At 33.9% G+C, this 26,078-nt stretch overlaps 1 protein-coding gene across 2 annotated transcripts; it reads left to right on the plus strand.

Moving 5' to 3' along the window:
* Positions 1-10,995: 10,995 nt before the first annotated feature.
* On the plus strand, positions 10,996-25,988 carry LOC129902208 (ADP-ribosylation factor GTPase-activating protein AGD7-like). 2 transcript variants are annotated; one of them, XM_055977306.1, is made up of 11 exons: positions 10,996-11,959; positions 12,322-12,411; positions 20,172-20,227; positions 20,786-21,066; positions 21,951-21,986; positions 22,084-22,160; positions 22,250-22,512; positions 23,688-23,756; positions 23,879-23,937; positions 24,356-24,457; positions 25,250-25,988. In XM_055977306.1, the coding sequence occupies exons 1-11, from the start codon at positions 11,150-11,152 to the stop codon at positions 25,345-25,347; spliced, it is 1,941 nt and encodes a 646-aa protein (XP_055833281.1). In that variant the 5' UTR covers positions 10,996-11,149; the 3' UTR covers positions 25,348-25,988. The 2 variants fall into 2 exon arrangements, with proteins under 2 accessions (XP_055833281.1, XP_055833282.1); XM_055977307.1 differs by lacking the exon at positions 25,250-25,988 and having other exon boundaries at positions 23,879-23,978.
* The last annotated feature ends 90 nt before the right edge of the window (positions 25,989-26,078 follow it).

Raw genomic sequence — 26,078 nt, forward strand, 5'->3', positions numbered from 1 at the left:
GAACTATATGTGGTTTTTGAATTTGCTACAGTTCACTGTGGTTCGTTTTTTCTTCTATTTGACTAGATGAGTCTAACTATGTCGGAGGTTAAATGTTAAAGTCTCATACTGATTTGTAGACTCAATTGTGGCGTGGTTATTTATTTATTTTGATATGATAATGATTTTTTATAAATTTCTTAATTAAGAGCCATCACATGAAAAAGTCATCTTCTAAGAACAATTCATACATTTTTTTTCGTCTAAAAAGAGAGTGGTGTGAATTATTCTCATTAAGATGACCTTTTCATGTGATAGTCTTGATTAAGAGATTAACTGCTACACTGAATCTCATGAGGCATGTGATATCTGTCGTCCTCCAGTGAAAGCTTGTGGTTATTTTTTATTTTTTTTAATCGTGGAAGGTATTTTATTGAATGATCAGCAACTAGAAGGTGCTGTGAGTATTTACGAGGAGTAGTAATATTGCATACTATGTAATGATCTAAAAATCTATCATGGCCTCCATATCATTTGATCTGATGTGGTAATTATCTGCACAGTTATCCTTGAGAGGACAAAAGATGAATAGGCTGCTTTTTCTCTGTCTTTATGTTGTTTACAGTAGATATTGCTTATCTAGAAAGTCAAAGACCAAAATGGATATCTAATACCGTATGGTTTTGCTGCATAAAATTCAATTGCCAAATGATCAATTCAGATATCTACTTATTTGACTTTTTATCTATGTTGTTCACCTAGGATTCTAGGAACAGTTACTTATTAGGTGTTTCACCTTGTTCAGCAGTGAAAGCTTATATTTTTTCTGGACTTGTGTACTGTGGGGTCACATAGAACCAAATATTCCTAGATACTTGCAGTTGATGATACCTCATGGATATTATCTCCTTTCACTTTTATATGCCTTTGATGTGCGCTTGACCTTATTCCTTGTTTTTATTTTGATTGGTTCTTTTATAGGTTGGTGTCCTCCCCCCTTATTCGTACGCAAGATAGTGAATTGGATCCCATTCATGGATGGGAATTGATGAATTAAGGAAGCAGTAGCACTCCCTCCCGATCTTTTGCCAGAAGCGAAGCTCATTTTCCGACAGAAAGAGAAAACTGCAGCCCCGGACCGAAAGGTGGGCGTCTCAATCTAAACCAGACTTGTCTACCAAGAATATATACATCGAGAAGGTAGCATGTCGAACTATAATTCCCTTTATTTTTGAAGTGAAAATTCCTTTGATTGTTATTCGCAGATCGGCTATGTGATCTCCCTTCCAAGGTCTTATTGCCGATGAGGTGACTAGCTTTGTAACTTTATTCAATCTAAAAGGTTAGCTCAATGGGTTGGTTTGTCCGCCTTTAAGTGTAGAGGCGCATCCACCGAAGATGGCAGCGGGAAAGATGGGTTCTCGGCATGCATGATTTTGAAGGAAAGATGACGTTGAAGCACCAATACAACAACATATCCATAAGAGTATGCGAAGATGATGACAAAAAGTATCGTAAGAGATACTACCTTTTGTTTAATTTTATTTTTACTAAAGAATTTTATCTTAGTTTTTTCGAGAACATCCAAGAGGGTGTGTTCTCAATTCAAGCACAAGTAAGGGTCGCGTCAACAAGGATGCAACACAATGTGGAACTTTCAATCAAACCACACCCATATCTGAAGGTCATAAGTACGGCCAAAATTGGGTTTGTCAATTTTCTTTGTCCATGATTTCTTTCATCGATTCTATCCAAAGAAAGGGACAGTTGTTGACTCTCAATTTTGGCTTGACTTTTGTAAAATTAATACTTTTTATTTTTATTTTATTAAGTAGTTCAAAAAAAAATTTTACAATTTTAAATTAATTTTATCGATAATTATCCTTAGATGAGGATTTTATCAGTTTATTTTTAAATTTTTTAGTTATAGCTATATTTTATCATAGTTCGTTAATTTGCATTTTTACATGTCATTTGTTATATTTGTTCATATTCATTTTAGTAATTTTAGCACAGTCTAAAAATTCATTAAAATACAAATAAACACAAATTTTCCCCACAAATACACCTACCTCAATAATCACACAAATTTAACTCTTGCAGAGTGTGGCACATACTATCTTTATCTAAAGCCTCAATAATAGAGCCTTGATAGAGAAAAATTTTCATTGTTTTATTCTTGCACAGTGTGGCTCATACACAGATAATATAACTATTTGTTTCTGAAACATTGTGGCATTTGTTTCTTGCAGTTGCTCAGTGCAAAATAGCAGTCTTAATTGGTGTACGTGGTATCATGATTCGTGAGACTGTAAAAAACATTTGGAATAATCACAGAAGAGAACAAATTCCAAGGTTTGTCCTGTTCAACTTTGATTTCGTTGGCTACAATATGGCATATATGTAGCAAATATATGTCCGTTGCAGTCTATTTTCAGTAGCCCTGATATACCGGAGTAGAACAAATATGATGTTTGCTTGCTTCTCTCTTCTCTTTTTTTTCTTTTGAATTCTTGGTTGAGTGATTTTTGCTTGGGCCACTCACCTTGATGAGCAATGAATTAAATTACCAATTGAGGCAGTTATTTTCAAGTTTTGTTAGTTTTTATTTCTACTTGTGCCATTCACATCCTTTGCTTTAAAAGGTTGCATTTCAATTTTGAATCCAAAGGAAGTTGGCACCTAAGCCGTTTTGCTATTGTTTTGAAAGAAATCTTTGGGGAATAATCATCCTTTCCGACCCTACTTATGGGAACTGTATCTCTGTGTAGGCTCATTTAGTAAATACTCTCTCCTAGCTTATCCTTATTTCAGCTATTCATAGTTCGTCCACTTTCCATTGTGCTGTGAGTTCTCACTCATGTTGTCATTGCAACCTGAAACTTCTACTTGATGCACCTTGTTTGTAATTTGGAAAAAGTACTTCTCTTCTATGTTGCTCGGACTCTCCAAAAATGCTGCAGCTCGTGTTGGATCTGACATGCACTCAACAGCATTTTTGTTGAGTCCGAGTAACATGGCTCCTCTTTTCCTTATCAATTTGTGCCAAGAGGAGAAGGGGATGGGAAAATTATGCAGAAGACCAGTTCTTGTTAATACTTGGGTTTTTTTTCCACTCCTTTTTCTCATCTTATTGCTTATCTGAATTGCAGTTGTACCAAAAAAGCTCTCAGTATTTATGCTACAAGTGGAATTCTGGAAAGTTACATTGCTCGGAGAGAAACTCACTTCGAGAAACATGACTACATGATGACTAAATATCTAAAAATGTTTCCACAAGCTGTGGTTATAACTAAATATCCTTTTTGCAGTATCATCTTACAGATGAAGAATGATTCCAATAGCTGTATTATTTCTTGGAAGATCACTTGGCCTGGGTTTCGTTCTTGAAAGACTATGTTGGGCTTACAGTGGGAGAACAAAGGCGATATCTAAGAAGGTAATTAGTTTTTGAATTTTTATACTGTATTAGAATTGAACGCGTCTTTGTTAGGTATTTTCACTCTCAGTGATAAGAATTGATGCAACAGTTTTATATTTTATATTGAGACACTGGTCAAGGAGTATATCAATTGCTGCAACAGAAATGCAACAACAGCTACATACCCAATGTAATCTCACAGTGTGGTTCAGGAGGGAGGTGTGTACACACAACCTTACCCCTACCCTGTGAAGGTAGAGAATTTTTCCAATTGGAATATGCCTCGGGTCATTTAGACTTGTATAGTGTAACTTCTATTTAGAAAGCGATATTTTATCGTATTGATTTTACCCTCAAAAGAAAGGACTTTAGAGATTTCTTGGAGAAAACTTCTCTTCTTGCATTTGACTTTGTATTATTACATATTTGGTATAGCTGAGTTAAAAATTAGATTCATACTTGTTAGCGCAACTTACTTCAAATGTTTTGTTGAATAAAACAATGTACTCGATTATTGAAGGATTTTGTTCTTCCTTAGTCCAATCGAGATATATATTTTTGTACAATTGATGTGGAACAAAGGCGCTTTCCGGGGAGGTGAGGGTCGTAGACATGATATTTAGATCACCTTGAGTTGAGAAGGAAAATAAGCTATTCAAGTTGGTGAGAGAAAGGGACAGGATTGGGAATGAATCAATGGACTTCGGGAAGCTTCGTTCCTACATTCTGCTCTCACTCAAAGGCATTCTTTTTTTTATTCATTTTACGAGAAAACTACAAGGAAAGGGGCTAAGATCCTCGTTGACAACATGAATTCGTACGCAAGATACCGAATTGGATCCCTTTCATAGATGGGAATTGATGAATTAAGAAAGCAGTAGCACTCCCTCCCGATGTTTTGCCAGAAGCAAAGCTCATTTTCCGACAGAAAGAGAAAACTGCAGCCCCGGACCGAAGGGTGGGCGTCTTAATCTAAACCAACCTTGTCTACCAAGAATCTATACATCGAGAAGGTAGCATGTCGAACTATAATTCCCTTCATTTTTGAAGTGAAAACTCCTTTGATTGTTATTCGCAAACCGGCTATGTGATCTCCCTTCCAAGGTCTTATTGCCGATGAGGTGACTAGCTTTGTAACTTTATTCAATCTAAAAGGTTAGCTCAGTGGATACGTTTGGCCACCTTTAAGTGTAGGGGCGCATCCACCGAAGATGGCAGCGGGAAAGATGGGTTCTCAGCATGCATGACTTTGAAGGAAAAATGACGTTGAAGCACCAATACAACAACATATCCATAAAAGTATGCGAAGATGATGACAAAAAGTATCGTAAGAGATACTACCTTTTGTTTAATTTTATTTTTACTAAAGAATTTTATCTTAGTTTTTTCGAGAACATCCAAGAGGGTGTGTTCTCAATTCAATCACAAGTAAGGGTCGCGTCAACAAGGACACAACACAATGTGGAACTTTCAATCAAACCACACCCTTATCTGAAGGTCATAAGTACAGACAAAATTGGGTTTGTCAATTTTCTTTGTCCATGATTTCTTTCATCGATTCTATCCAAAGAAAGGGACAGTTGTTGACTCTCAATTTTGGCTTGACTTTTGTAAAATTAATACTTTTTATTTTTATTTTATTAAGTAGTTCAAAAGTACAGTTTTACAATTTTAAATTAATTTTATCGATAATTATCCTTAGATGAGGATTTTATAAGTTTATTTTTAAATTTTTTAGTTGTAGCTATATTTTATCATAGTTCGTTAATTTGCATTTTTACATGTCATTTGTTATATTTGTTCATATTCATTTTAGTATTTTTAGCACAGTCTAGAAATTCATTAAAATACAGATAAACACAAATTTTCCCCACAAATATACTTACCTCAATAATCACACAAATTTTTCCACACAATTTTATCTATCCCACTATTCACACAAATTTTCCACACAATTTTATGTCTCCGGTCATTATTCATGATTCTTCGTTAAGTTTTTTTTTAATTACTATTTTTATTTGGGTGATTTTGTTCGGCATTTTTAGTGAATTTGGTTCTCTTTAAAGTTATTCTTTTACCTCCATTTTGTTTATTTTCTTTTTAAACTGTTTGCAAGTCTTTGACCAATGAAAAAATCTCTGTCAGTTTTTGAGGCCTCACTATTTTAATAGACGGAAATTTAGTTTAAGTTTATTGTTTGAACGGACTAATTTATGTTTGCATTTAGTTATAACTTTTGCTAGTGGACTATTTTAGATTTTCTTCTTTTTCTAATGAATTGCCTAGTTATAAAGCATTAGTTTTATTTTATGTAAAGTGATATATGTAGTGGGTAAAATTATTAACTAATTCATAATTTCACATATATTATATTTTTATTGACACACATTTATTGTATCATTGTTTGTTCTTGCTTTTTATACTTATTGCTATTACTTTTCATATTGTTAGATTATTTCTTAAAGGGTTTTAAATTATTATTATTATTATTATTGGTGTCCTACCAATAATAACTGGTAAAGTTGCTGCCATGTGACCAGGAGGTCACGGGTTCAAGCCTTGGAAACAGCCTCTGGCAGAAATGCAAGGTAAGGCTGCGTACAACAGACCCTTGTGGTCGGGCCCTTTTCCGTACCCTGCGCATAGCGGGAGCTTAAGTGCACCGGGCTGCCCTTTATTATTATTGGTGTCCTGCCATTAATGATATATGTATATTTTATTGCTTTGACTAAATTTGGGTTGACCCACTTTGGTTATTGCTTTTTATTTAGGAAAAAAATTTACCCTTTGAAATTTTTATTTAAATCAACCGTGAATGTATATTATATTTTGGTGAGTTAAAATTGGGCAATGAAAAAATTTCTCCGTCGATTTTCGAGGCCTCTCCATTTTAAAAGACGAAAATTTTAGTTCAAGTTTACATTGCATATTATAGATTACAAGTTAAAATTGGCCGATGAAGAAATTACCGTTGTTTTCCAAGGCCTCCCATGTTAATAAGACGAGATTTATTTTTGTATTTTTTTTATTATTATTCATATTATTATTACTATTATTATTTATTCGTTATTAATACATTTACTAAGTGTCTTTACAGGTGTTATAGCACAAACCGACTGATATACAGTCCATGTATATCTGATATACAAGAAAATTGGTGGCACTATACACTGATGTACTGTGTATATACAATTGCGATATACATTGAAATTGTGCTTAAGGCCCAAAACGCAGATGACCCAACAACTTAGTCCAAGTGTACAGAAACTAAGCGTCGGGCCATATTTTCATGTGTTATTTATTGTTTATTTATATTAATTCGGGTTGTATTAATTTATTCACTTATGTTATTTATGCTTGTTTAGATATTAATTTTAATTTGTTTTAACTTAATTAGATTCCTCTAAAGATAAATCAATTCATGTTAATTTACTCTCTAGATGATTTTCTACCTTTACTTAGGCATTTGGTAAACTTTACTTTTTTATACATGTATATTATTTTCAATGTTTTAGTTTAAACATTTTTTCCAAAAAATAATTTTAAAGTCTTCGATTCCTTTTAAATTAATATTTTTAAAAGTTAGTCAAATATTTTTCAAATCGTCGGATAACCGCGCATTAGCGGCCACTTTGAATGCTTCACACCTTTTCAAAGTGGAAATAAAAAACTTTTACCTTTTTCTCTGAATTTTTAAGACTTAAATCTGTTAGAGTCTTTTAAATTAAGTTTTCTTAATTTCTTTAAAAAATTAAGTGTCGACTCCTCTTTTTTCTAAAATTGATTTTTTTCTATAAAGTTGAAATGTAACGACCCATTAGGTCGTTTTTAGTACTAGGGCCTTTTTATTTTATAAAAGACTCTTCCCGTAAATTTTTAATTGGGTATTTTGGACTATTCAATAACTATGCTTATGTAGTTGAGGGGTGAATTTAAATAACTAATTAAATTAATGGGGTAAAGTGGTAATTTATTTAATACTCTATACCACTTATCCATATTTATTAAATTAGAGTTAGTAGGTTTATAATTGTTAACACCACAAAACGTTGCTGCAGCCGTGAGTACTCCTCTACGGAGAAAGGAAAAATTGTTTCATGTATCTCATTCTTTAAGGAAATTATTGACTTTGAATGTATTGTTTTGTCACTATGAAATTATTCTTGTGTAGGGAAATTAGGACAAGTGTGCACAGATAGTAATTACCTGTTGAAAATTTAAGAATCAAGGATTATATGCTTAGTTGCAGGGGTATACATCATTATCATTAATTATTTAATTATTGTTTGAGTGGTGGACAAATTAGTTAATGACTATCATTAACTAGTGATGACAGTGACACTTGAAGAATGAAATTATTAGAAATTATACATTATCATAGATGGAATCTTTAGATTTGCAGAAAGTTAAAAGGTACAGAATGTTGCTGCATAGTTAAGGTATTGAGCATATGGTCTGATTAAGAGAAATTCCCGCGATTTAGCATATTATGCTCTAAAATTTGGTATAATGAGATATGTAATTAAATATTAAGGTATCATATTATATGAATATCATTTGATTAATGTTATTAGGGGAATTGAGACTTAACCCTAGGCTTGAGTTTTAGGAAATGGATTATAAATTTGGGTGAGTTGTTGGGTCTAGGTTAAACATATATATAGTATGTATGTCTACGGATTAGTTTACTTATAAATATTATATATTTGATAGATTGAAAGTGGTCGGAGGCATTGAAGAAAGGAAAGACATTGGTGGATTAACTTGTTTTACTTTGGATCTTCAATTGATGTAGGTTATGGTTTTTATTCTATATCATAAATAGACTCTTAATAGTGATTGATATTCATTGAGTAGTGTGTGAAGTTTACTATGCATTTAATTGTTATGGTTTGGATGGTTCATATGCTGTTGTGATTGGTCTGAAATACCTAGGCCATGAAATCCATAATCTTAAATTTGTCCTATCAAAAATGGTGCCTTGAATAAAGAAGGCTTGATGAAATATTGTTAATGAAGTGGAATGTAATCATGAAGAATGATAAATTAATTATATTTGGATCGGGTGTCACGTTCCGACACGGTATATTTGGATCGGATGTCACGTTCCGACACAGTATATTTGGATCGGGTGTCACGTTCCGACATGGTATATTTGGATCGGGTGTCACGCTCCGACACGGTAATATTAAAGGAAAATAAATTAAAATGACTTAATACTACCCAATCTCCAATAACTCACTTTCCAAAAGGGTGTGATATGGAGGCTTGAGTCCTCATGTGTGATCTTAATATTGTTGATTGGTTATAAAATGGTTCATTGTGTTGTCACTTGATCTTAATCTTGTTGGTTGCCACCTGTTAAGTATTACGGTTGATTTCCCGCTATTACTTATTGCATATTGATTCCTATTTTGAGTCGGACGATGATACCTACTCAGTACATGTTGTCCTGTACTGACCCCTACTTATATCTTTCTTTGTTTTATTTGTGGAGTGCAGCGAGTCTTCCATTGGTTTCGACTCGACCTCAATTTTAGTCAGTGTCCAGTTCATCGGATTGCAGGGTGAGCTATCCTTCTAGCTGGCGATGGAATCTCTTGTCATGGCATGACGTCCTTAGTTTTTAGACATGTTATGTTATTTATTTGGTGTTTGATAATTCGAGACTTAGTTTTAGAATTTAGATGTCCTTCATGTGATGACTTTCAGGTTATGGGAAATCGTATAAGTTTGAGCTTCCGCGTTATTATTGTTATATTTATTAATTGGGGTTTGTATCGTTGGTTCTCCCACCTAGGAGGTTAAGTGTGGGTGCCACTCACGGCCCATTTTTGGGTCGTGACATGAAATTAATTTTAAACCATCTTTTTTCGACATAACAAAATACATATATCTAATGTGATTCACATGTATTTGAAATATATAGACAAAATCTCATTTGTCTCTCTCTCTATTTCAGCTTGTCTAATAGCAAAAACCATGTATGTATGTGTATCTGACTTAAAATTCCGTATGAAATTATTAATTAGTGAGGCAATATGTAATTATTGCAAACTATAGAAAGAATTAATAAATCTAATAGAAATATTTGTCTAATTAGATAATTTTTCCATGAAGAAAGTAAAAAAAAAGAAGAAATGGTTAAGAGGTGCAAAAAAAATTTATAATTTCAGGAACTCAGCCCAATGGGCTTAAACATGGGTAGCTTTCGTTTTGGAGAAACTACCTTATTAGAAATACATTCATATCTTATATCTTAATTCTACATAAACTTCTAATTAATTACGTATTTTACCATTAATTAAGAGTTTTTCTATCATATAGTGATGAAGATATACTTAGATCCGTATATTTTTACTATCAAATACACTAAAAATAAGGAGAGAGGCGAGCGAGATAGTTATGTATCCCGAATATTGCTCATCTAGAAAGTCAAAGACCAAAATGGATATCTAATACCGTGTGAACATTCTGTTGCTCATGTTCATGCTCAAAATGGAATAATATATATATATATATATATATATCCAAGTTTATGAAAAATCATGGATTCACATGCCTCATATTTTGGCTTTAAATTTTCTCTGAACTGGTAGCTCTTCCGTGGGGGCAAAGTTAGGAATGACATATGATTTTATCTGCACCCCTTCGATGAAAAATTATTATGTTTATACATTGTTAATTTATTTTGATGTAAATATTATTGCAAATATTGAACTTTTTTCAATTTCTTCTTGTGTTTATTTCTTCATATTTTTAACTCCCTAAATAAAAATTCATACTTTACCATTGCCCCGCCTCCAATGACTATTATTGGTGATTATGTGGTTATATTTCTCTATCTTCTTTCCTATTTTTGTGAAACAATTTCACCTTTAAAATAAAAGCTTATCATCTCGGAATACAATAAACAAAGTTAGAAAAATAATTAATAAAAATAAAATCTAAGAATATGAAAATACACGACTACAACTAATACTCTAGGACTGGAAAAGCAAAACACTTGACTATCTACTAGCCTACTATCTTAATTCTCAACCTTCACATCGTTCTATTAAGGGTTATATCTTTAGCTGCGTCATATCCAACCTAATCACCTCACCTTGTACTTTTTAGGTCTATCTATACTATTCCTCGGGGCCTCAACGACCAACCTCTCCCTCCTTACGGAGACATCCACACATTTTCTATTCAAATGTGTGAACTATCTCGACCTTATTAGATGTACATTCATATCTTATATCTTAATTCTACCTTAACTTCTAATTAATTACGTATCTTATCATTAATTAAGAATTTTCTATTATATAGTGATGAAGATACGTCTTCATCTTTTCTTCTACGCTCATTTCTAAACATATAAACGGTAGTCCGGTACACAAAAGCTTCCATTATAAGTAGGGTACGGAAAAGAATTCGATCACAAGGATCTATTATACGCATTCATACCTTGCATTTCTGCTAGAGACTATTTACAAGGCTCGTTTCTAAACATATGTCTAAAATAATTAACCCATGTTTCCATGTGTGAAAAAATAAAATAAAATTATTTATAAACTAAACAACTAAAAAAAAAAAAAGGTCTACTTGTAATCTAGCCTATATCCAACTCACCCCTTTTCGGGTGTCGGCCATTCTTCTCATTCCTTTTAACACCGAATTTCTCCGGCCGATCAATTCTCATCTTTTTTATCTCAATTTCGATTCTCCGATCTCTTCACAGATCCGATTGAGAGTTACTTCCGAATGGCGGCATCACGGAGGCTCCGACATCTCCAAGCCCAACCCGGCAACAAGATCTGCGTCGATTGTTCTCAGAAGAATCCTCAATGGGCTTCAGTTTCTTATGGCGTTTTCATGTGCTTGGAATGCTCCGGTAGGCATCGGGGGCTCGGTGTACATATCTCGTTTGTCCGATCTGTTACTATGGACTCATGGTCCGAGATCCAGATCCGGAAAATGGAGCTCGGTGGTAACGAGAATTTCAACAAGTTCGTGTTACAATATGGTATTCCGAAGGAAACCGATATTGTTACCAAATACAATACAAAAGCTGCTACTGTTTATCGTGACAGGATCCAATCCTTAGCTGAGGGAAAACCCTGGAGGGATCCACCAGTTGTTAAGGAAGTCCTGAGGGGATCAGCATGTAATAATAGTAGTAGACCGCCATTGAGCTGCGGCGCAAGCGGCGGCGGCAGCAGTAGGCATGGTGGATGGGGTAGTTGGGATAATAATGACGATGGAGGGTTTAGTGGTAGCAATACTAAAGATATTCAGAGAAATCAGACGCTCGGGGATTTTAGGAGTGGTGGTAGTAGTGGTGGTGCACCAGCTAGGTCGAGGTCGACTGCTGATATCACGAAGGAGCAGTATGAGGCGTCAGCGGCAAACAAAGATAACTTTTTTGCAAGGAAGATGGCAGAGAATGAGTCCCGGCCTGATGGGCTTCCGCCCTCTCAAGGAGGGAAGTATGTGGGTTTTGGATCAAGTCATGCCCCAATGCCCAGGAATAACATGAATCAGCAAGGGAGTGCTTTTTCTGCTGTTACTCAGGTTGTTCGCCTCCCCTTACATTTTACATTATGTGATTTGATTGGACAGAAGTTATATGTGAACTTATATATTATATTAGTGATAGTTGAAAAGTAATCTGGGTTATAAACATCTGATCAAAGTTAAAAATGTGAGTAGTTAATGAATTTGAATTCCAAAGTTGTGTAAAATTTGTCAAACATTTTGAGATATATGGAAAAGAATGCTGTATATATTGGGACGTAGGAATTATTATTATTATTATTATTATTATTATTATTATAATATAATATATATAAGAGTGAACTGATTGTACCTGTTCTGCTGCGCTGTATTATGTATACTTACTTATAGCTGATAGAGTTGCGATGTGGTTTGTGTAGGGACTTGGTAGGTTATCTATGATAGCTGCAACAGCAGCACAGTCGGCTGCAAGTGTGGTTCAAGTGGGAACAAACGAATTGACTACTAAGGTATTTTAATTTGACTTCTGGATTTAAAATTAATGGTTATGTAATTGTGTTCTACTTTAGATACACTGGCTGTTTTTAATTCTCGAGATATCTCTTGATTCCTTTTTTCGGGTCAAGCAAGCCTCTCTTGCCACTTAGCCAACCTGACTTTCTCTATATCAATTTCCATGGCTATACTTGTTCTTGTAGTTTACTTTGTGACAATACTTTGTAATTAGACTTTAATCAGAGAAGGCCATCTTTTTGTTCTTTCCATACTATCTTATCTGCTACTAATTGCTGTCCTTGGAAGCTATCTATCATATGTAGAAAGCGGTTCATTTCCTCCGTTTCCTAATCGTTGCATCCCCATCTAAGGGGAATGCTTCATCCTTAGTAGACCAATAATTTTGCCCAATGACATTATGATAATTTACTATTCTAAAAATGGTAGGAAACTGTCTTTGAAGGAGTCTCTTTCCAAAATCAAAGTTTTTCTACTTGCCTGCTTTAATGTTAGATGCGTTCTAAAGAATATACCTCCTAACTTTATGATATTTCCATTTCCCAACTCTGTAGGAGAGATATATCTTGATTCTCTTTCGATGAAGGGGATATATCTTAATTCTTAAGAGTTGAGAGACAGTTCTTTAAGGCCCCATTTATTTTCATTAATATTAAGTTGTCTGAATTTGAATGCATTTCTGGATGTTAAGATGTTGTATTAAGATCTGAATACGATATAATTAAGATGGTTTGTTTTCTCAACAATTGAATGCACAAAACTAGTCTTTATTTAAATTAATAAATATAAATTCTAAAAACTTAATCTAATGCGACAACATTATTATTTTTAAAAATATTTGATTGTTGAAAGCGATGATGGCTAGCGACGGTAGTCTTTTATTGTGGTGGTTCTGGGTAGTAGCTACTAGCTAGTGGTGACATTGGTTGACAGTAGTGATTAATATGGTTGTTGATCGTGGTAGTCGGTGGTGACAACTAATAATTGTTGTAGACAATATTGATAGCTAGTGGTGATGGTAAAAGACGACGGTGGTGATTGGCGATATATAGTTGTGGCTGATTGTGGAGATTATGTGGTGATGATTGTAAATAATGGCTAATGGTGGTGACAATTAACTTATGTGATTGTCGGTGGTTGTGGCTGATGATGGTGGTTGTAAGTGGTGATTGTTGATAATTATGGGCAATGGCGGTTAGCAGTGAAAATGGATGAAGTAGTGATGAACTGCATGTTATCTTTGTGGAAAGCCTTAAATTCACATTTTAATGGTTAGGTCTTTGTTGTAGATCTTAATCATTTAGACGCATGAAGTAGTTGTAAATTTATAAAATACAACTGCACTTAATGATTAAGTTTTGAATGACTTAGATTCAGACCGGTAAAAACAAACTTAATGACTGATCTCTGAATAATTATGATTAAGACATCCATTAAGTGCAAATAAGTGAGACCCAAGTCTATTTATCAGGTAACGTTTCGAAAGTGTGGGGAAGTATACCAAGGGCACTAGAGAAGTGGGGGATTCTGCAACGAGCTCTGGTTGATGTAACCATTATTAGAAGAGTAGTAGAAAATTGAGTAACTAAGGTATCCAAAATGGACAATGGGTTATCCATGTAGTCTTAGTTTTTTTTAATCAGTTATTGCTTTTTTAGGTTGAAATAGCAGTATTTATTTGCTAAAATGGGATGCATCTATATACACTTAAAGACACATATCATTGTGTCACACCTGACAATAAGTGCTTAAACGATATCCTAAGTAGGGGTGTACATGGACTGGTTTGGTTTGGATTTTTTACAAATCAAACCAAACCATTTGTGTCGTGTTATTAAATTTATAAACCAAATCGAATCAATAAAAGTCAGGTTTTTCAATATCAATTTTTCTTGGTTTTTTCGGGTTTTTTCGTGTTTTTCAGGTTTTTTTGGGTTTCTCGAGTTTTTCATAGTATCTAATAAAAAGCACAGAGCAGTGCTTCTTAAAAAGAGTTCTAGTACAAAATATCAACATATAAGATGGAGGCAGAACACTGTTTGAAGTTTTAACTTTATAATCTATAAACCAAACCTTTTATCTTGGTTTCCTCTCTTGAAGCCGAGGGTCTTTCGGAAACAACCGCCTTATCTTTTAAGGTGGGGGTTAAGTCTGCGTACACTCTATTCTCCTCAAATCCCACATTGTGGGATTATACTGGGTTTGTTGTCGTTGTTGTAATATAACTTTATAAGATAGACTTTTTTGTATATTATTTACGTAGGATTCTCAAGTCCAAATCTAAATGCAAGAAAGAAAACATAAATTATGAAAATTTTTAAAAAATATTTATAAATTATATTTTAATAAATATTTTTATACATTACATAATTTAAAAGTAGTATATCTATAATCAGGTCGGTTTGGGTTCGGTTGACTTTTTTTTAGTTAAAACCAAACCAACCCTATAATGGTCGGGCTTTTTTTCCAAACACCAAATCAAGTCAAACCAAACCACTAGTCGGGTTTTTTTTTTTCCGGTTTGTTCGGTTTGTCGGTTTGGTGCGGTTTATCGGTTTGCCCTGTACAACCCTAATCCTAAGTGTTGAAATGGCGCAAATGCTTATTGCAAATCTTTTATTGTTAGTATACTTGTGTTTAACTGGATAGATGGTTGTGCCAAAATTTTATTTATCGTGCTTTTTAAAGCTATTGATTATCATTAGTTGATGACTTCAACTCTTTGTGAGCTTTAATATGTTCAATAATATTTTGGTTGTCTTTTATAGATGAGCCTTCTAATATTATGAGGTTTTCACTTAATTGATAGGACTTAGAGCCCGTTTGGATTGGCCTAAAAATGACTTTTAAGCCAAAAAAGAAAAAAGTAGGGGGCATCAACTTTTGATTTTTGACTTCTTTTTGTAAATTTTAACTTATTTTAAACACTTTTTTTATTTGCCAAACACTTTCTTTATTTGACCAACTTTTAATCAAATCCAAACAGGCTCTTAGGTGAGTTTGATGTTATGTTTTAATCTTTGAGGTGTATTTTCCTGCAATACTTGTAACACTTATCATATCCCGATGATGAGCGTTCTAGAATATTATTTTTTTTGTATGGGGAGGTGGGGAGGAGATAATACTGTGGTAACATGCAAATGTTGACATGGATGTGCGATTATACAAAAATTATATTATACCAGATTAGAAATGACCAAATGCTATAGAGAGAGCAAGTAGTACATATAGTGGATACAATGAGGAGAAAGTCTCCAAGAACAAGTTTTGTTCATTAGAATTGCAATTCATTCTTTTTAGAAGGTAAAGTCCAAATTGCAACTAATTTTCTCCTAAAAGTTCTAATATACACTTTAAGAATAAGACATAGAAGCAGAAAAAAGCTGCAAACTAGTTGGTAGAGTGACAAATTTCTGGGATTTTAATTTCTTTTAAAAAGGACAAGATTCAATCAATATCAAATTTATGAGTAATGGATGATTTCAAAGTTATGACACATATGATCTTTCTTTAGCCCCTCTATCCCATTTACGTGACAGTTCGAATATGTAGAGTCAACTCTCTTAATTTTGGTCCGTGAATTCAGAACCCAAAATCATTAATTTTTTGTAAATAAAATTTATATATTTGGAAACTACATAAAAAGTACGATAATTCATAATAAACAATTCAAAATATTTTTAAGGCATATAAAAAGATCACGGCCAAAGAAAAATTTGTTTTGACTCGAAATTTGAAAGATTCTGCATATATTGAGACAAAGAGAGTAGGGGATTTCTTCCCATCTACCTGAGTGTTGGTGGAGACAGTTTTTCGGTATTTGTGTTGGTGGGAGGTGGCGGGTACTAGGTTAAATGCACGCAAGCTGATTTGGATGCCACTGCTATTGACAAACAATAGGTCTTTGAGGTACTATTACATAAAAACCAGATGAGCAACTAAAGCTTCGACCCAAAATTCCATCAATCAACAAAATACAGTTCAATCAACAATTTAGTTGGGCTTTTCCTATATGTATCCTTTCCTTTCTATTTAATTTTGCACAATTTAAGTCCTTAGTTACACAATCTTTATGTTAGCCGTGTACTCACTACACTACCTTTATCTAGGCTTTGAGTCGATTAGCTTTGTGATGCTCAAATATGTGAACTTATAAATTACTTAATTTGTATGTCCAAATGCAATTTGAAGCCGTTAAAGAAATGTTTAAGAGCTTTAGCAATCGCTGTAGGACCTTTTTGCTCGTCTTCCACTATCTTGTCAGTGAGTTAGTAAAAAAGGTTCAACTTATTGTTTAACTTCACTTATTTTTGTTGCTCTTAGTATGTTGGTTCACGTAGTGAGTCGTAATCTAATGCCGATTTAGCTGGTCTTTGTGAGTGAATATCCACTAGGAGTTTCCTTTAATTTTTATCTCCAAAACGGTTGCTGAGCGAGGTGTCAGATTTTTTGTTTTAGTCAGAAATCATGTAAATATTTTACTCTGTTTATTAGTTCTAGGGTTAACGACACCTCCCACATAGATTCATGTAGTCTTCTGCTAATTTCATGTAAACTGGGTTTTGAGTGACGTTCTCTATATCATCTGAACAGAGTTTAGGGAAGTAAAGAAATGACAATCTTGGGGACTATTAGGGGTTGCAAAATCAAACCCAACCCAACCCGTTTATGTTTGGGTTGGTTATTGACCCGCCCATTTATTAGCCAACCCATTTCAACCCATTAAAAATTGGGTTGATATGTAATCAGAATTGAGTTATGAGAAATCTTGTTAAAATATTTTTAAAAAACTTTTTTTCCCAATTTGATTTGTTATATATAAGCCATAATAAAGAAAAATAACAATTTTATTAGGTACTAAAATAGTTTAAAAGAACAAATAAAACAATTAAGCTTAGTAAAAATTGAGTTGGGTTTGGGTCTTAACTCGTTATATAACCTATTACCTAACCCGTTTTGACCCAAACTAATTTGGGTTGGGTTGGGTCTTGACCCAATTGTTGTCTTAACCCATATGACCCGCCCAAACTTCACCCGACCTGCCCAATTGCCACCCCTAGAGACTATATCATAAACAAAGTCCTTGCCTCTGCAGTCTAACCAGTGTTTCTGCGTTTCTCTGCCATACCATTGTTACACACCTTATGTGGTGCTTATAAAAATTTGTAACACCTGATACCTGTTTGGATCAGTTCAACCCTTTAAATACATAATGTTCTCTTTTGGTTCTGTTTATTTTCCATAAATTATCTGGGATAATGGTTCACTTGCATTAGTTAAAGAAAGGGTACACTTGCATGGAATTATTTAGACCAATGGGGTCCCTATAGTTCCTAAGATATATCTCTGTAGTAGAAAAGAGTTGTTGTTCGATGGATATAATACCATTCGGTATCATGTGTTTTAGTTGAACCAGAGTTAACTGCTATTCTGCCAGAGATATATTATTTGGTATATAAGTCCCTTCTCTATGCATTGGAGTCTATAAAGTTTACTGTGTATTCCATAGGCATGAGAATTGCTGTTGAATGGATCAATTGCCTTTTTTCCATCTGAGCTGGAATTTTCTCTCTCTGAAGTTATTTACGTGCTTGCTAAAAACCTGCTCTTCAGTTTTATTTTTTTGTATTTGCTCTTTTTCATTTTTTATCAATCATATAGTCTTTAATAAGATCCCAGCCTGGAGGTTTTGAAGAGAGTCTTTCATAATAGGGGAATTAATAAATACGCTCCTAGAACTATCCAAGCCAATATTTGGTTTGGTGCAATTAATACCAAAGCAATAAAACTAATTTCAACCTAAAATTTGTAGTCAACCTATAATCTTTGTTAGGATATCAAAGGAATTCAACTTTTGATCAGAAATTGAAGAAACTTAGCAAATAACACAGGTTGAAATCGATTAAACACACTTAGCCTTTTCACTTTCAAAAATCAAATAGCTTGAGAACTGATTCAAATTTAATATAAATATGCAATGACATAAACACTTGTGTGGACGGTCGAATACTGAGAGAGACAGCAGACGGCAGAGACAGCTGGTCGACGATGGAGACGACGTAGGAGAGAGATCGTGCTTTGAGCCTTTTCACAAAGTGAAAAAATTTAGCTATCAATTAGCTACACTTTTTGTAAAAAAATCAAATATGAACCATTTGTTGCAAAGTGTAATGGATGTCCACTAATTAGTGGGACCCACCAATATGGCAAGTTGCTACATGTTGCCATTTCCTTCACGCGTTTTCTCTGATTTACTTGGCTATAAATAGCCTTGGAAATCAGAGAATGAGGTGGGCAGAAGAAAATAATATACTGAAAATTCTCTCCTTTTCTCTTAATCTCTTCTTCTTATTAATTTGCTAAGTTAGTTTATTTTATAACACGTTATCAGCATGAGCCTTCATTGTTTTGAGTTATATTTTTAGAAGGTAACAAAAAGGGCAAGAATTTTATATTTTTAAAATGTCTAATATCTCAAAACTTGAATTTGTTGCTCTTGATATTTCTGAAAAAGGCTACTCATCATGGACACTAGATGCCGAAATACATCTAGAATCGATGGGTATGACAGACACCATCAAAGATGACAATACGACATCTAGTCAAGATCATGCCAAAGCCATGATATTTCTCTGCCACCATCTTGACGAGGGGCTAAAATTACACTATCTCACATTAAGACCCCTTAAACTGTGGAAAAATTTTAAAGAAAGATATGACCATCTGAAGTTTGTCATTCTTCCACAAGCACGTCATGATTGGCTAAATCTAAGATTAATGGATTTCAAAAATATAACTGAATATAATTCTGTCTTGTTTAGAATTATAGCAAAACGCATGAATGTCCACTACACTGCAACACTCCCTCTTGGATGTTCATAAACAAAAGAAAAAATTCTAGTGAAAGAACAAATATCCTGAACACTCATAGATGTTCTGTCTCGTTAAGACCTTAGTAGGAAAAATTCAGTGGAAAAAAATCTAGTGAAGGAAAAAGAGTACAAACATCTGGTGATACGCCTTGAGTGCTGCCTCATTAAAAACCTTACTAGGAAAATCCAGTGGGACAAAACCTTGGTTAAGGAAAAAAGAGTGCAATGCGTATTTTACCCCCCCCGGGATGAAAACTTCATTTGATATTTTGGACACGACGCATTTCAATTTTATATCTTAGCTTTTCAAAAGTTGATGTTGGTAATGCCTTTGTGAATAAATCTGCAAGATTATCACTTGAACGAACTTGTTGTACATCAATATCACCATTCTTCTGTAGATCATGTGTGAAGAATAATTTTGGTGAAATATGTTTCGTTTTGTCCCCTTTTATGAAGCCACCTTTCAATTGAGTTATGCATGCGGCATTGTCTTCGAATATAATTGTGGGTACTTTGACATCATTTTCCAAGCCACATCTTTCTTTGATGAATTGTATCATCGATCTCAACCACACACATTCTCTACTTGCTTCATGAATTGCTATTATTTCAGCATGATTTGAAGAAGTAGCAACAATTGACTACTTTGTAGATCACCATAATATAGCAGAAGACAATATGAATATTGATAAGCTTAGTAATATTTAAATAATTTCCTTTATATTTGTGTGTACTAAATAATATTTCTAGTCCATGTAAATAAATAAAATTTGTGTAATGAGCCATGTATTAGTTATAATATTTACTTTATTTCTTTTGAAGAAAAATATGGATATGCCTTACATTTTTTATTTTTTTTGATGATCATGGTGTCGGGCCAGCTTTTGAGTACCTCGACTGATTCCACGGGATACCTGCCACCTCCCACCAGCAACAGGTATTCGATAATTCTGTCCACCAAGTCTTAAATTTCTCTTTCCCATAAGCATGGATTTTTTATTTAATACGTAGATAGTTTTATCTGTCATGGAAAAATCTTCCCTATTCAAGCAGTATACCTAAACATGAATAATTTTTATTCCAGACATAGTAAAATTCAATCAGGTAACAAGATTATGTATGTTCATAACTTCCTGTAATAATGTTACTGAAAAGTATGAATCTGCAACTGCCACAATCTAGAATATCTATACCTTCTCTTTTGAGTGAATGATCAAAGAAAAAGACCTTCTAGAAAATAAAATAAAACATATATTTAGAGAAAGAATCTCCTTCCTAAACAGATCAACATAAAGAGATCCATAAAGGGTATATATAGCGTAACAAAATTTGTAATAGAAAATATTGAGTCAAGATATGGAAGAGAAAAGCCAAACTTAAATGCTTGGTTATAAGTGTTTCATGCTAACTCTCATTTTAGTGAATTGACCCAAACATTCTCATAGATCAATTTAACACAATTTACTTAATTTTCATTTGTTGTTATTATTATTAGTATAACCAAATATAAAGTTCGAAGGAGAGAGGGGAGCACAACAATGGCGAACGAAACAATGGCTGAACAACAAAAGAAACGAACAATGGAGGCATTAGAGCGAAGATTCGCTCAAGCAAAAGCTGAAATTCATCATCAACAGCACAAGAACAAGAAAATCAATGTTACTATAACAAAAACTTCAGCTGAAAACAACATTGAACTCACTCCCCATGGTATCAATTCTTCACTTTCGCCTCTCAAATCAATAGCAACTTCCTCAGCTCCGTCATCCAAAAAAGGTTCTGTCTTTTAGCTTTTCCTTTCTGTTTCACTTGTTTTTAATATATATTAATCAACTAACGTGGCGGAACCAGAATTTTCATCTGAATTATTCGAATTAAAACCCTTGAAATAATTATGGATATGTTTGTTTGTTTGTTTTCAACTGTGCATTTTTATGCAAAAAAAAGGAGGCAGAGATTTAGTGCAGGAAAGCTGAGTAGTTTTGCCCTTGTTGATTTTACTAGGTGCAGTGAATTTAGATCCTGCTAAATCAATCAATATATTTCAATTTTTATTTTTTTGAAATTATATTATTTGTGATTCTGCTCTTTGAGACCTGAATTCTCCGTTTTGATGATATCCTCCATTGTTTTGATCTATTATTTATCTTCTTTTCTTTGTTTGTTTAAACTGCTGATATTGATGCACAATTGCAGTTTAGAATTAATCAACAACAACATAAATTGAAAAAAAAATCACATCCTTAATTATTTCGAGGGTTTTAATTCAAAAGCAAAGAGTAATTCAGATGAAATAATAGTACTTTCCACTGTTCCAATATTTGGCACTATTGCTATTTGATGCATCAAACCATTTTTTGATTTGGCCACGACTTTTTCAAAGGATTTCTAGAGTTATTGTGATTTCTAGAGTGAATTTGTAGTCCGTCTAGAAGTTTTAAGAACCCTCAGTTCACTGCTAAACGTTGGATTTTTTTCTGATATTCTCTTTGATTTATCTGTAAACTCTTGGCATCCAAAAGCAGTGTAACAGTTGGTGTTTTCCAGGAATGTAAGTTAGACATTTTAATGTGATCCCTCTTGATTTCATTTTCCAAAAATAAATAAAAAAAGAACGCTTCTTGATTTATCTCATCCAAACATTCCTGGTTTATTTGTAGGCCATATATCTTTTTCTGCCCATGCATCTGCTCAAGGTGCAACCTTTCCTCTATATTCTTCTCTTGCATTTTTATCCATAGAAAGGTATACATGAGACTAATACAGGATGCTAAATTTCATCCTGCAACCTAGATGTTGAACTGAATAATCCAGCATACCTTCAGATATCCCATTCAGTAGACGATAATCTTTTGAAAATTACCACTGAGGTAAGAATACACATGATTAGAATAATGCTTCAGGTATGCGCACTATTAATTAGTAGCTTCTTCATTACTCATCCCTTTGTTTGTTGCAGATTTCTGGTAAAAACATGACTGCTAACGATATTTTGCACGATCTTCTCCAACATGGTGATTCAGTGCAGAAATATATGCAGGGGTCAAAAAATGTGAAAGTTGATAATTGGATTCTTCTTGATAATGTTGTGCAAAAAAGCAGCATTGCTACTGGAGCTCGTAGTCGGGCTTTGCAGAGACGGTCAAAGAGATCTAAAAGACATATGTCCATAAAGCAACATAAGAAGTTTGGATCATTTGATTTGCCTCAAGAGTCTCATGAGTGAGTTGAGTCTACTTTTTGAGTAAAAAGTTTTAGATTGTCTTTTGAAATTTTCTGTCGTTCTCAGTGAGGAACTATATGTGGTTTTTGATTTTGCTACAGTTCACTGTGGTTTGTTTTTTCTTCTGTTTGACTAGATGAGTCTAACTATGTCGGAGGTTAAATGTTAAAGTCTCATGCTGGTTTGTAGACTCAATTGTGGTGTGATTATTTGTTTCTTTTGATATGGTAATGATTTTTTATAAATTTCATAATTAAGAGCCATCACATGAAAAAGTCATCTTCTAAGAACAATTCACGCATTTTTTTCGTCTAAAAAGAAATTGGTGTGAATTATTCTCATTAAGATGACCTTTTCATGTGATGGTCTTGATTAAGAGATTAACTGCTACACTGAATCTCATGAGGCATGTGATATCTTTTGTCCTCTAGCTGCTGTGGTTATTTTTTATTTTTTTAATCGTGGAAGGTATTTTATTGAATGATCAGCAACTAGAAAGTGCTGTGAGTATTTACAAGGAGTAGTAATATTGCATACTGTGTAATGATCTAAAAAAATCTATCATGGCCTCCATATCATTTGATCTGATGTGGTAATTATCTGCACAGTTATCCTTGAGAGGACAAAAGATGAATATGCTGCCTTTTCTCTGCCCTTATGTTGTTTACAGTAGATATTGCTTATCTAGAAAGTCAAAGACCAAAATGGATATCTAATACCGTGTGGTTCTGCTGCATAAAATTCAATTGCCAAATGATCAATTCAGATGTCTACTTATTTGACTTTTTAGCTATGTTGTTCACCTAGGATTTTAGGAACGGTTACTTATTAGGTTCTTCACCTTGTTCAGCAGTGAAAGCTTATATTTTTTCTGGGGCTTGCATACTGTGGGGTCACATAGAACCAAATATTCCTAGATACTTACAGTTGATGATACCTCATGGATATTATCTCCTTTCACTTTTATATGCATCCGATGTGCGCTTGACCTTATTCCTTGTTTTTATTTTGATTGGTTATTTTATAGGTTCGTGTCCTCCCCCCTTTTTCTGTTCTTTTTTCCTTTTTAATTTGATGTGGAGTATTGATTTGAGCAGCAAAGTTATGTACTCACTTTCCGGTATTGCCCGGATCATCTCTTGTTCTGACAACTCTTTTATGGCTTGGTCTGCAGTTATGACATCTTCAAGCCAATGCATGATAAGTGGAAAGACTACGTGACAAAACTCCTAATGAATATTGGGTTGGCGTTTTGTTTCATCACTTTTTTTATGGCTTAGATTTTTTAAAATAGGCCTTTTCTCTAGTGATTCTTATAAACAATCAACTTTTATGTCTCTCTCACCTGCAGTGTCGGTCTTGCAGGAAAAATCAGTTAGCACAATCTCTTCTTAATGCAGACTTACATGGTGCACTAATTCTAGGTGAAGTATAAACCACATCTCCTCCTCTTTAACTCTTTTAGGTAGACCCTTCAAAACTATTACAAGGAAATGCTATATTATTACTCGCTTTCAAAACTATTACGAGGAAATGCTATATTATTACTCGCTGATTCTGTCCTGTCATTAATGTTTTACAAGGATCTAAGCATTTTTTTGTGATGAGCTAAATTACGATAAAGGGTTATCTTTATCTAAAGCCTGACTAATAGAACCTTGATAGAGAAAATTTTCATTGTTTAACTCTTGCACAGTGTGGCACATACTATCTTTATCTAAAGCCTGAATAATAGAGCCTTGATAGAGAAAATTTTCATTGTTCAACTCTTGCACAGTGTGGCACATACACAGATAATATTACTCTTTGTTTGTGAAACATTGTGGCATTTGTTTCTTGCAGTTATTCAGTGCAAAATAGAAGGCTTAATTGGTGTACGTGGTATCATGATTCGTGAGACTGTAGAAACATTTGGAATAATCACAGAAGAGAACAAATTCCAAGGTTTGTCCTGTTCAACTTAGATTTTGTTGGTTACAATATGGCATATATGTAGCAAATATATGTCCGTTGCAGTCTATTTTCAGTAGCCTTGATATACCGGAGTAGAACAAATATGATGTTTGTTTGCTTCTCTCCTCTTTTTTTTTTCTTTTGAATTCTTGGTTGAGTGATTTTTGCTTGGGCCACTCACCTTGATGAGCAATGAATTAAATTACCAATTGAGGCAATTATTTTCAAGTTTTGTTAGTTTTTATTTCTACTTGTGCCATTCACATCCTTAGCTTTAAAAGGTTGCATTTCAATTTTGAATCCAAAGGAAATTGGCACCTAAGCCGTTTTGCTATTGTTTTGAAAGAAATCTTTGGGGAATAGTCATCCTTTCCGACCCTCCTTATGGGAACTGTACCTCTGTGTAGGCTCATTTAGTAAATACTCTCCTAGCTTATCCTTATTTCAGCTATTCTTAGTTCGTCCACTTTCCATTGTGCTGTGAGTTGTCACTCATGCTGTCATTGCAACCTGAAACTTCTACTTGATGCACCTTGTTTGTAATTTGGAAAACCTACTTCTCTTCTATGTTGCTCGGACTCTCCAAAAATGCTGCAGCTCGTATTGGATCTGACATGCACTCAGCGACATTTTTGAAGAGTCCGAGCAACATGGCTTCTCTTTCCCTTATCAATTTGTGCCAAGAGGAGAGAAGGCGATGGGAAAAGTATGCAGAAGACCAGTTCTTGTTAATACTTTTTTTTCCACTGCTTTTTCTCATCTTATTGCTTATCTGAATTGCAGTTGTACCAAAAAAGCTCTCTGTATTGATGCTACAAGTGGATTGCTGGAAAGTTTTATTGCTTGGAGACAAACTCACTTCGAGAAACATGACTACATGATGACTAAATATCTAAAAATGTTGCCACAAGCTGTGGTTATAACTAAACATCCTTTTTGCAGTATCATCTTACAGATGAAGAATGATTCCAATAGCTGTATTATTTCTTGGAAGATCACTTGGCCTGGGTTTCGTTCTTGAAAGACTACATTGGGCTTACAGTGGGAGAACAAAGGCGATATCTAAGGGGGTAATTGGTTTTTGAAATTTCTATACTGTATTAGAATTGAACGCGTCTTTGTTAGGTATTTTCTCTCTCAGTGATAAGAATTGATGCAACAGTTTTATATTTTATATTGAGACACTGGTCAAGGAGTATCTCAGTTACTGCAACAGAAATGTAACAACAGCTACATACCCAATGTCATCCAACAGTGTGGTCAGGGGAGGGTGGTGTGTACACAGCCTTACCTCTACCCTGTAAAGGTAGAGAATTTTTCCAATTGGGATATTCCTCGGGTCATTTAGACTTGTACAGTTTAACTTCTATTTAGAAAGTGATATTTATCGTATTGATTTTACTGTTAAAAGAAAGGACCTTAGAGATTTCTTGGAGAAAGCTTCTCTTCTTGCATTTGACTTTGTATTATTACATATTTGGTATAGCTGAGTTAAAAATTAGAATCATACTTGTTAGCGCAACTTACTGCAAATTTTTTGTCGAATAAAACAATGTACTCGATTATTGAAGGACTTATTTTCTTGCATAAAATTTTTGATGGAAGATATTGC

Source organism: Solanum dulcamara, chromosome 9 (assembly GCF_947179165.1).
Source record: "Solanum dulcamara chromosome 9, daSolDulc1.2, whole genome shotgun sequence".
Classification (NCBI taxonomy): domain Eukaryota; kingdom Viridiplantae; phylum Streptophyta; class Magnoliopsida; order Solanales; family Solanaceae; genus Solanum; species Solanum dulcamara.

Bases quoted from the DNA above. Each gene is read 5' to 3' on its own strand.
- LOC129902208 (XM_055977306.1), top strand. From the start codon at position 11,150: ATGGCGGCATCACGGAGGCTCCGACATCTCCAAGCCCAACCCGGCAAC. The intron at 20,228-20,785 runs GTATTCGATAAT...TATTATTATTAG, and splicing joins CCACCTCCCACCAGCAACAG to TATAACCAAATATAAAGTTC. The intron at 22,161-22,249 runs GTAAGAATACAC...TGTTTGTTGCAG, and splicing joins TTTTGAAAATTACCACTGAG to ATTTCTGGTAAAAACATGAC.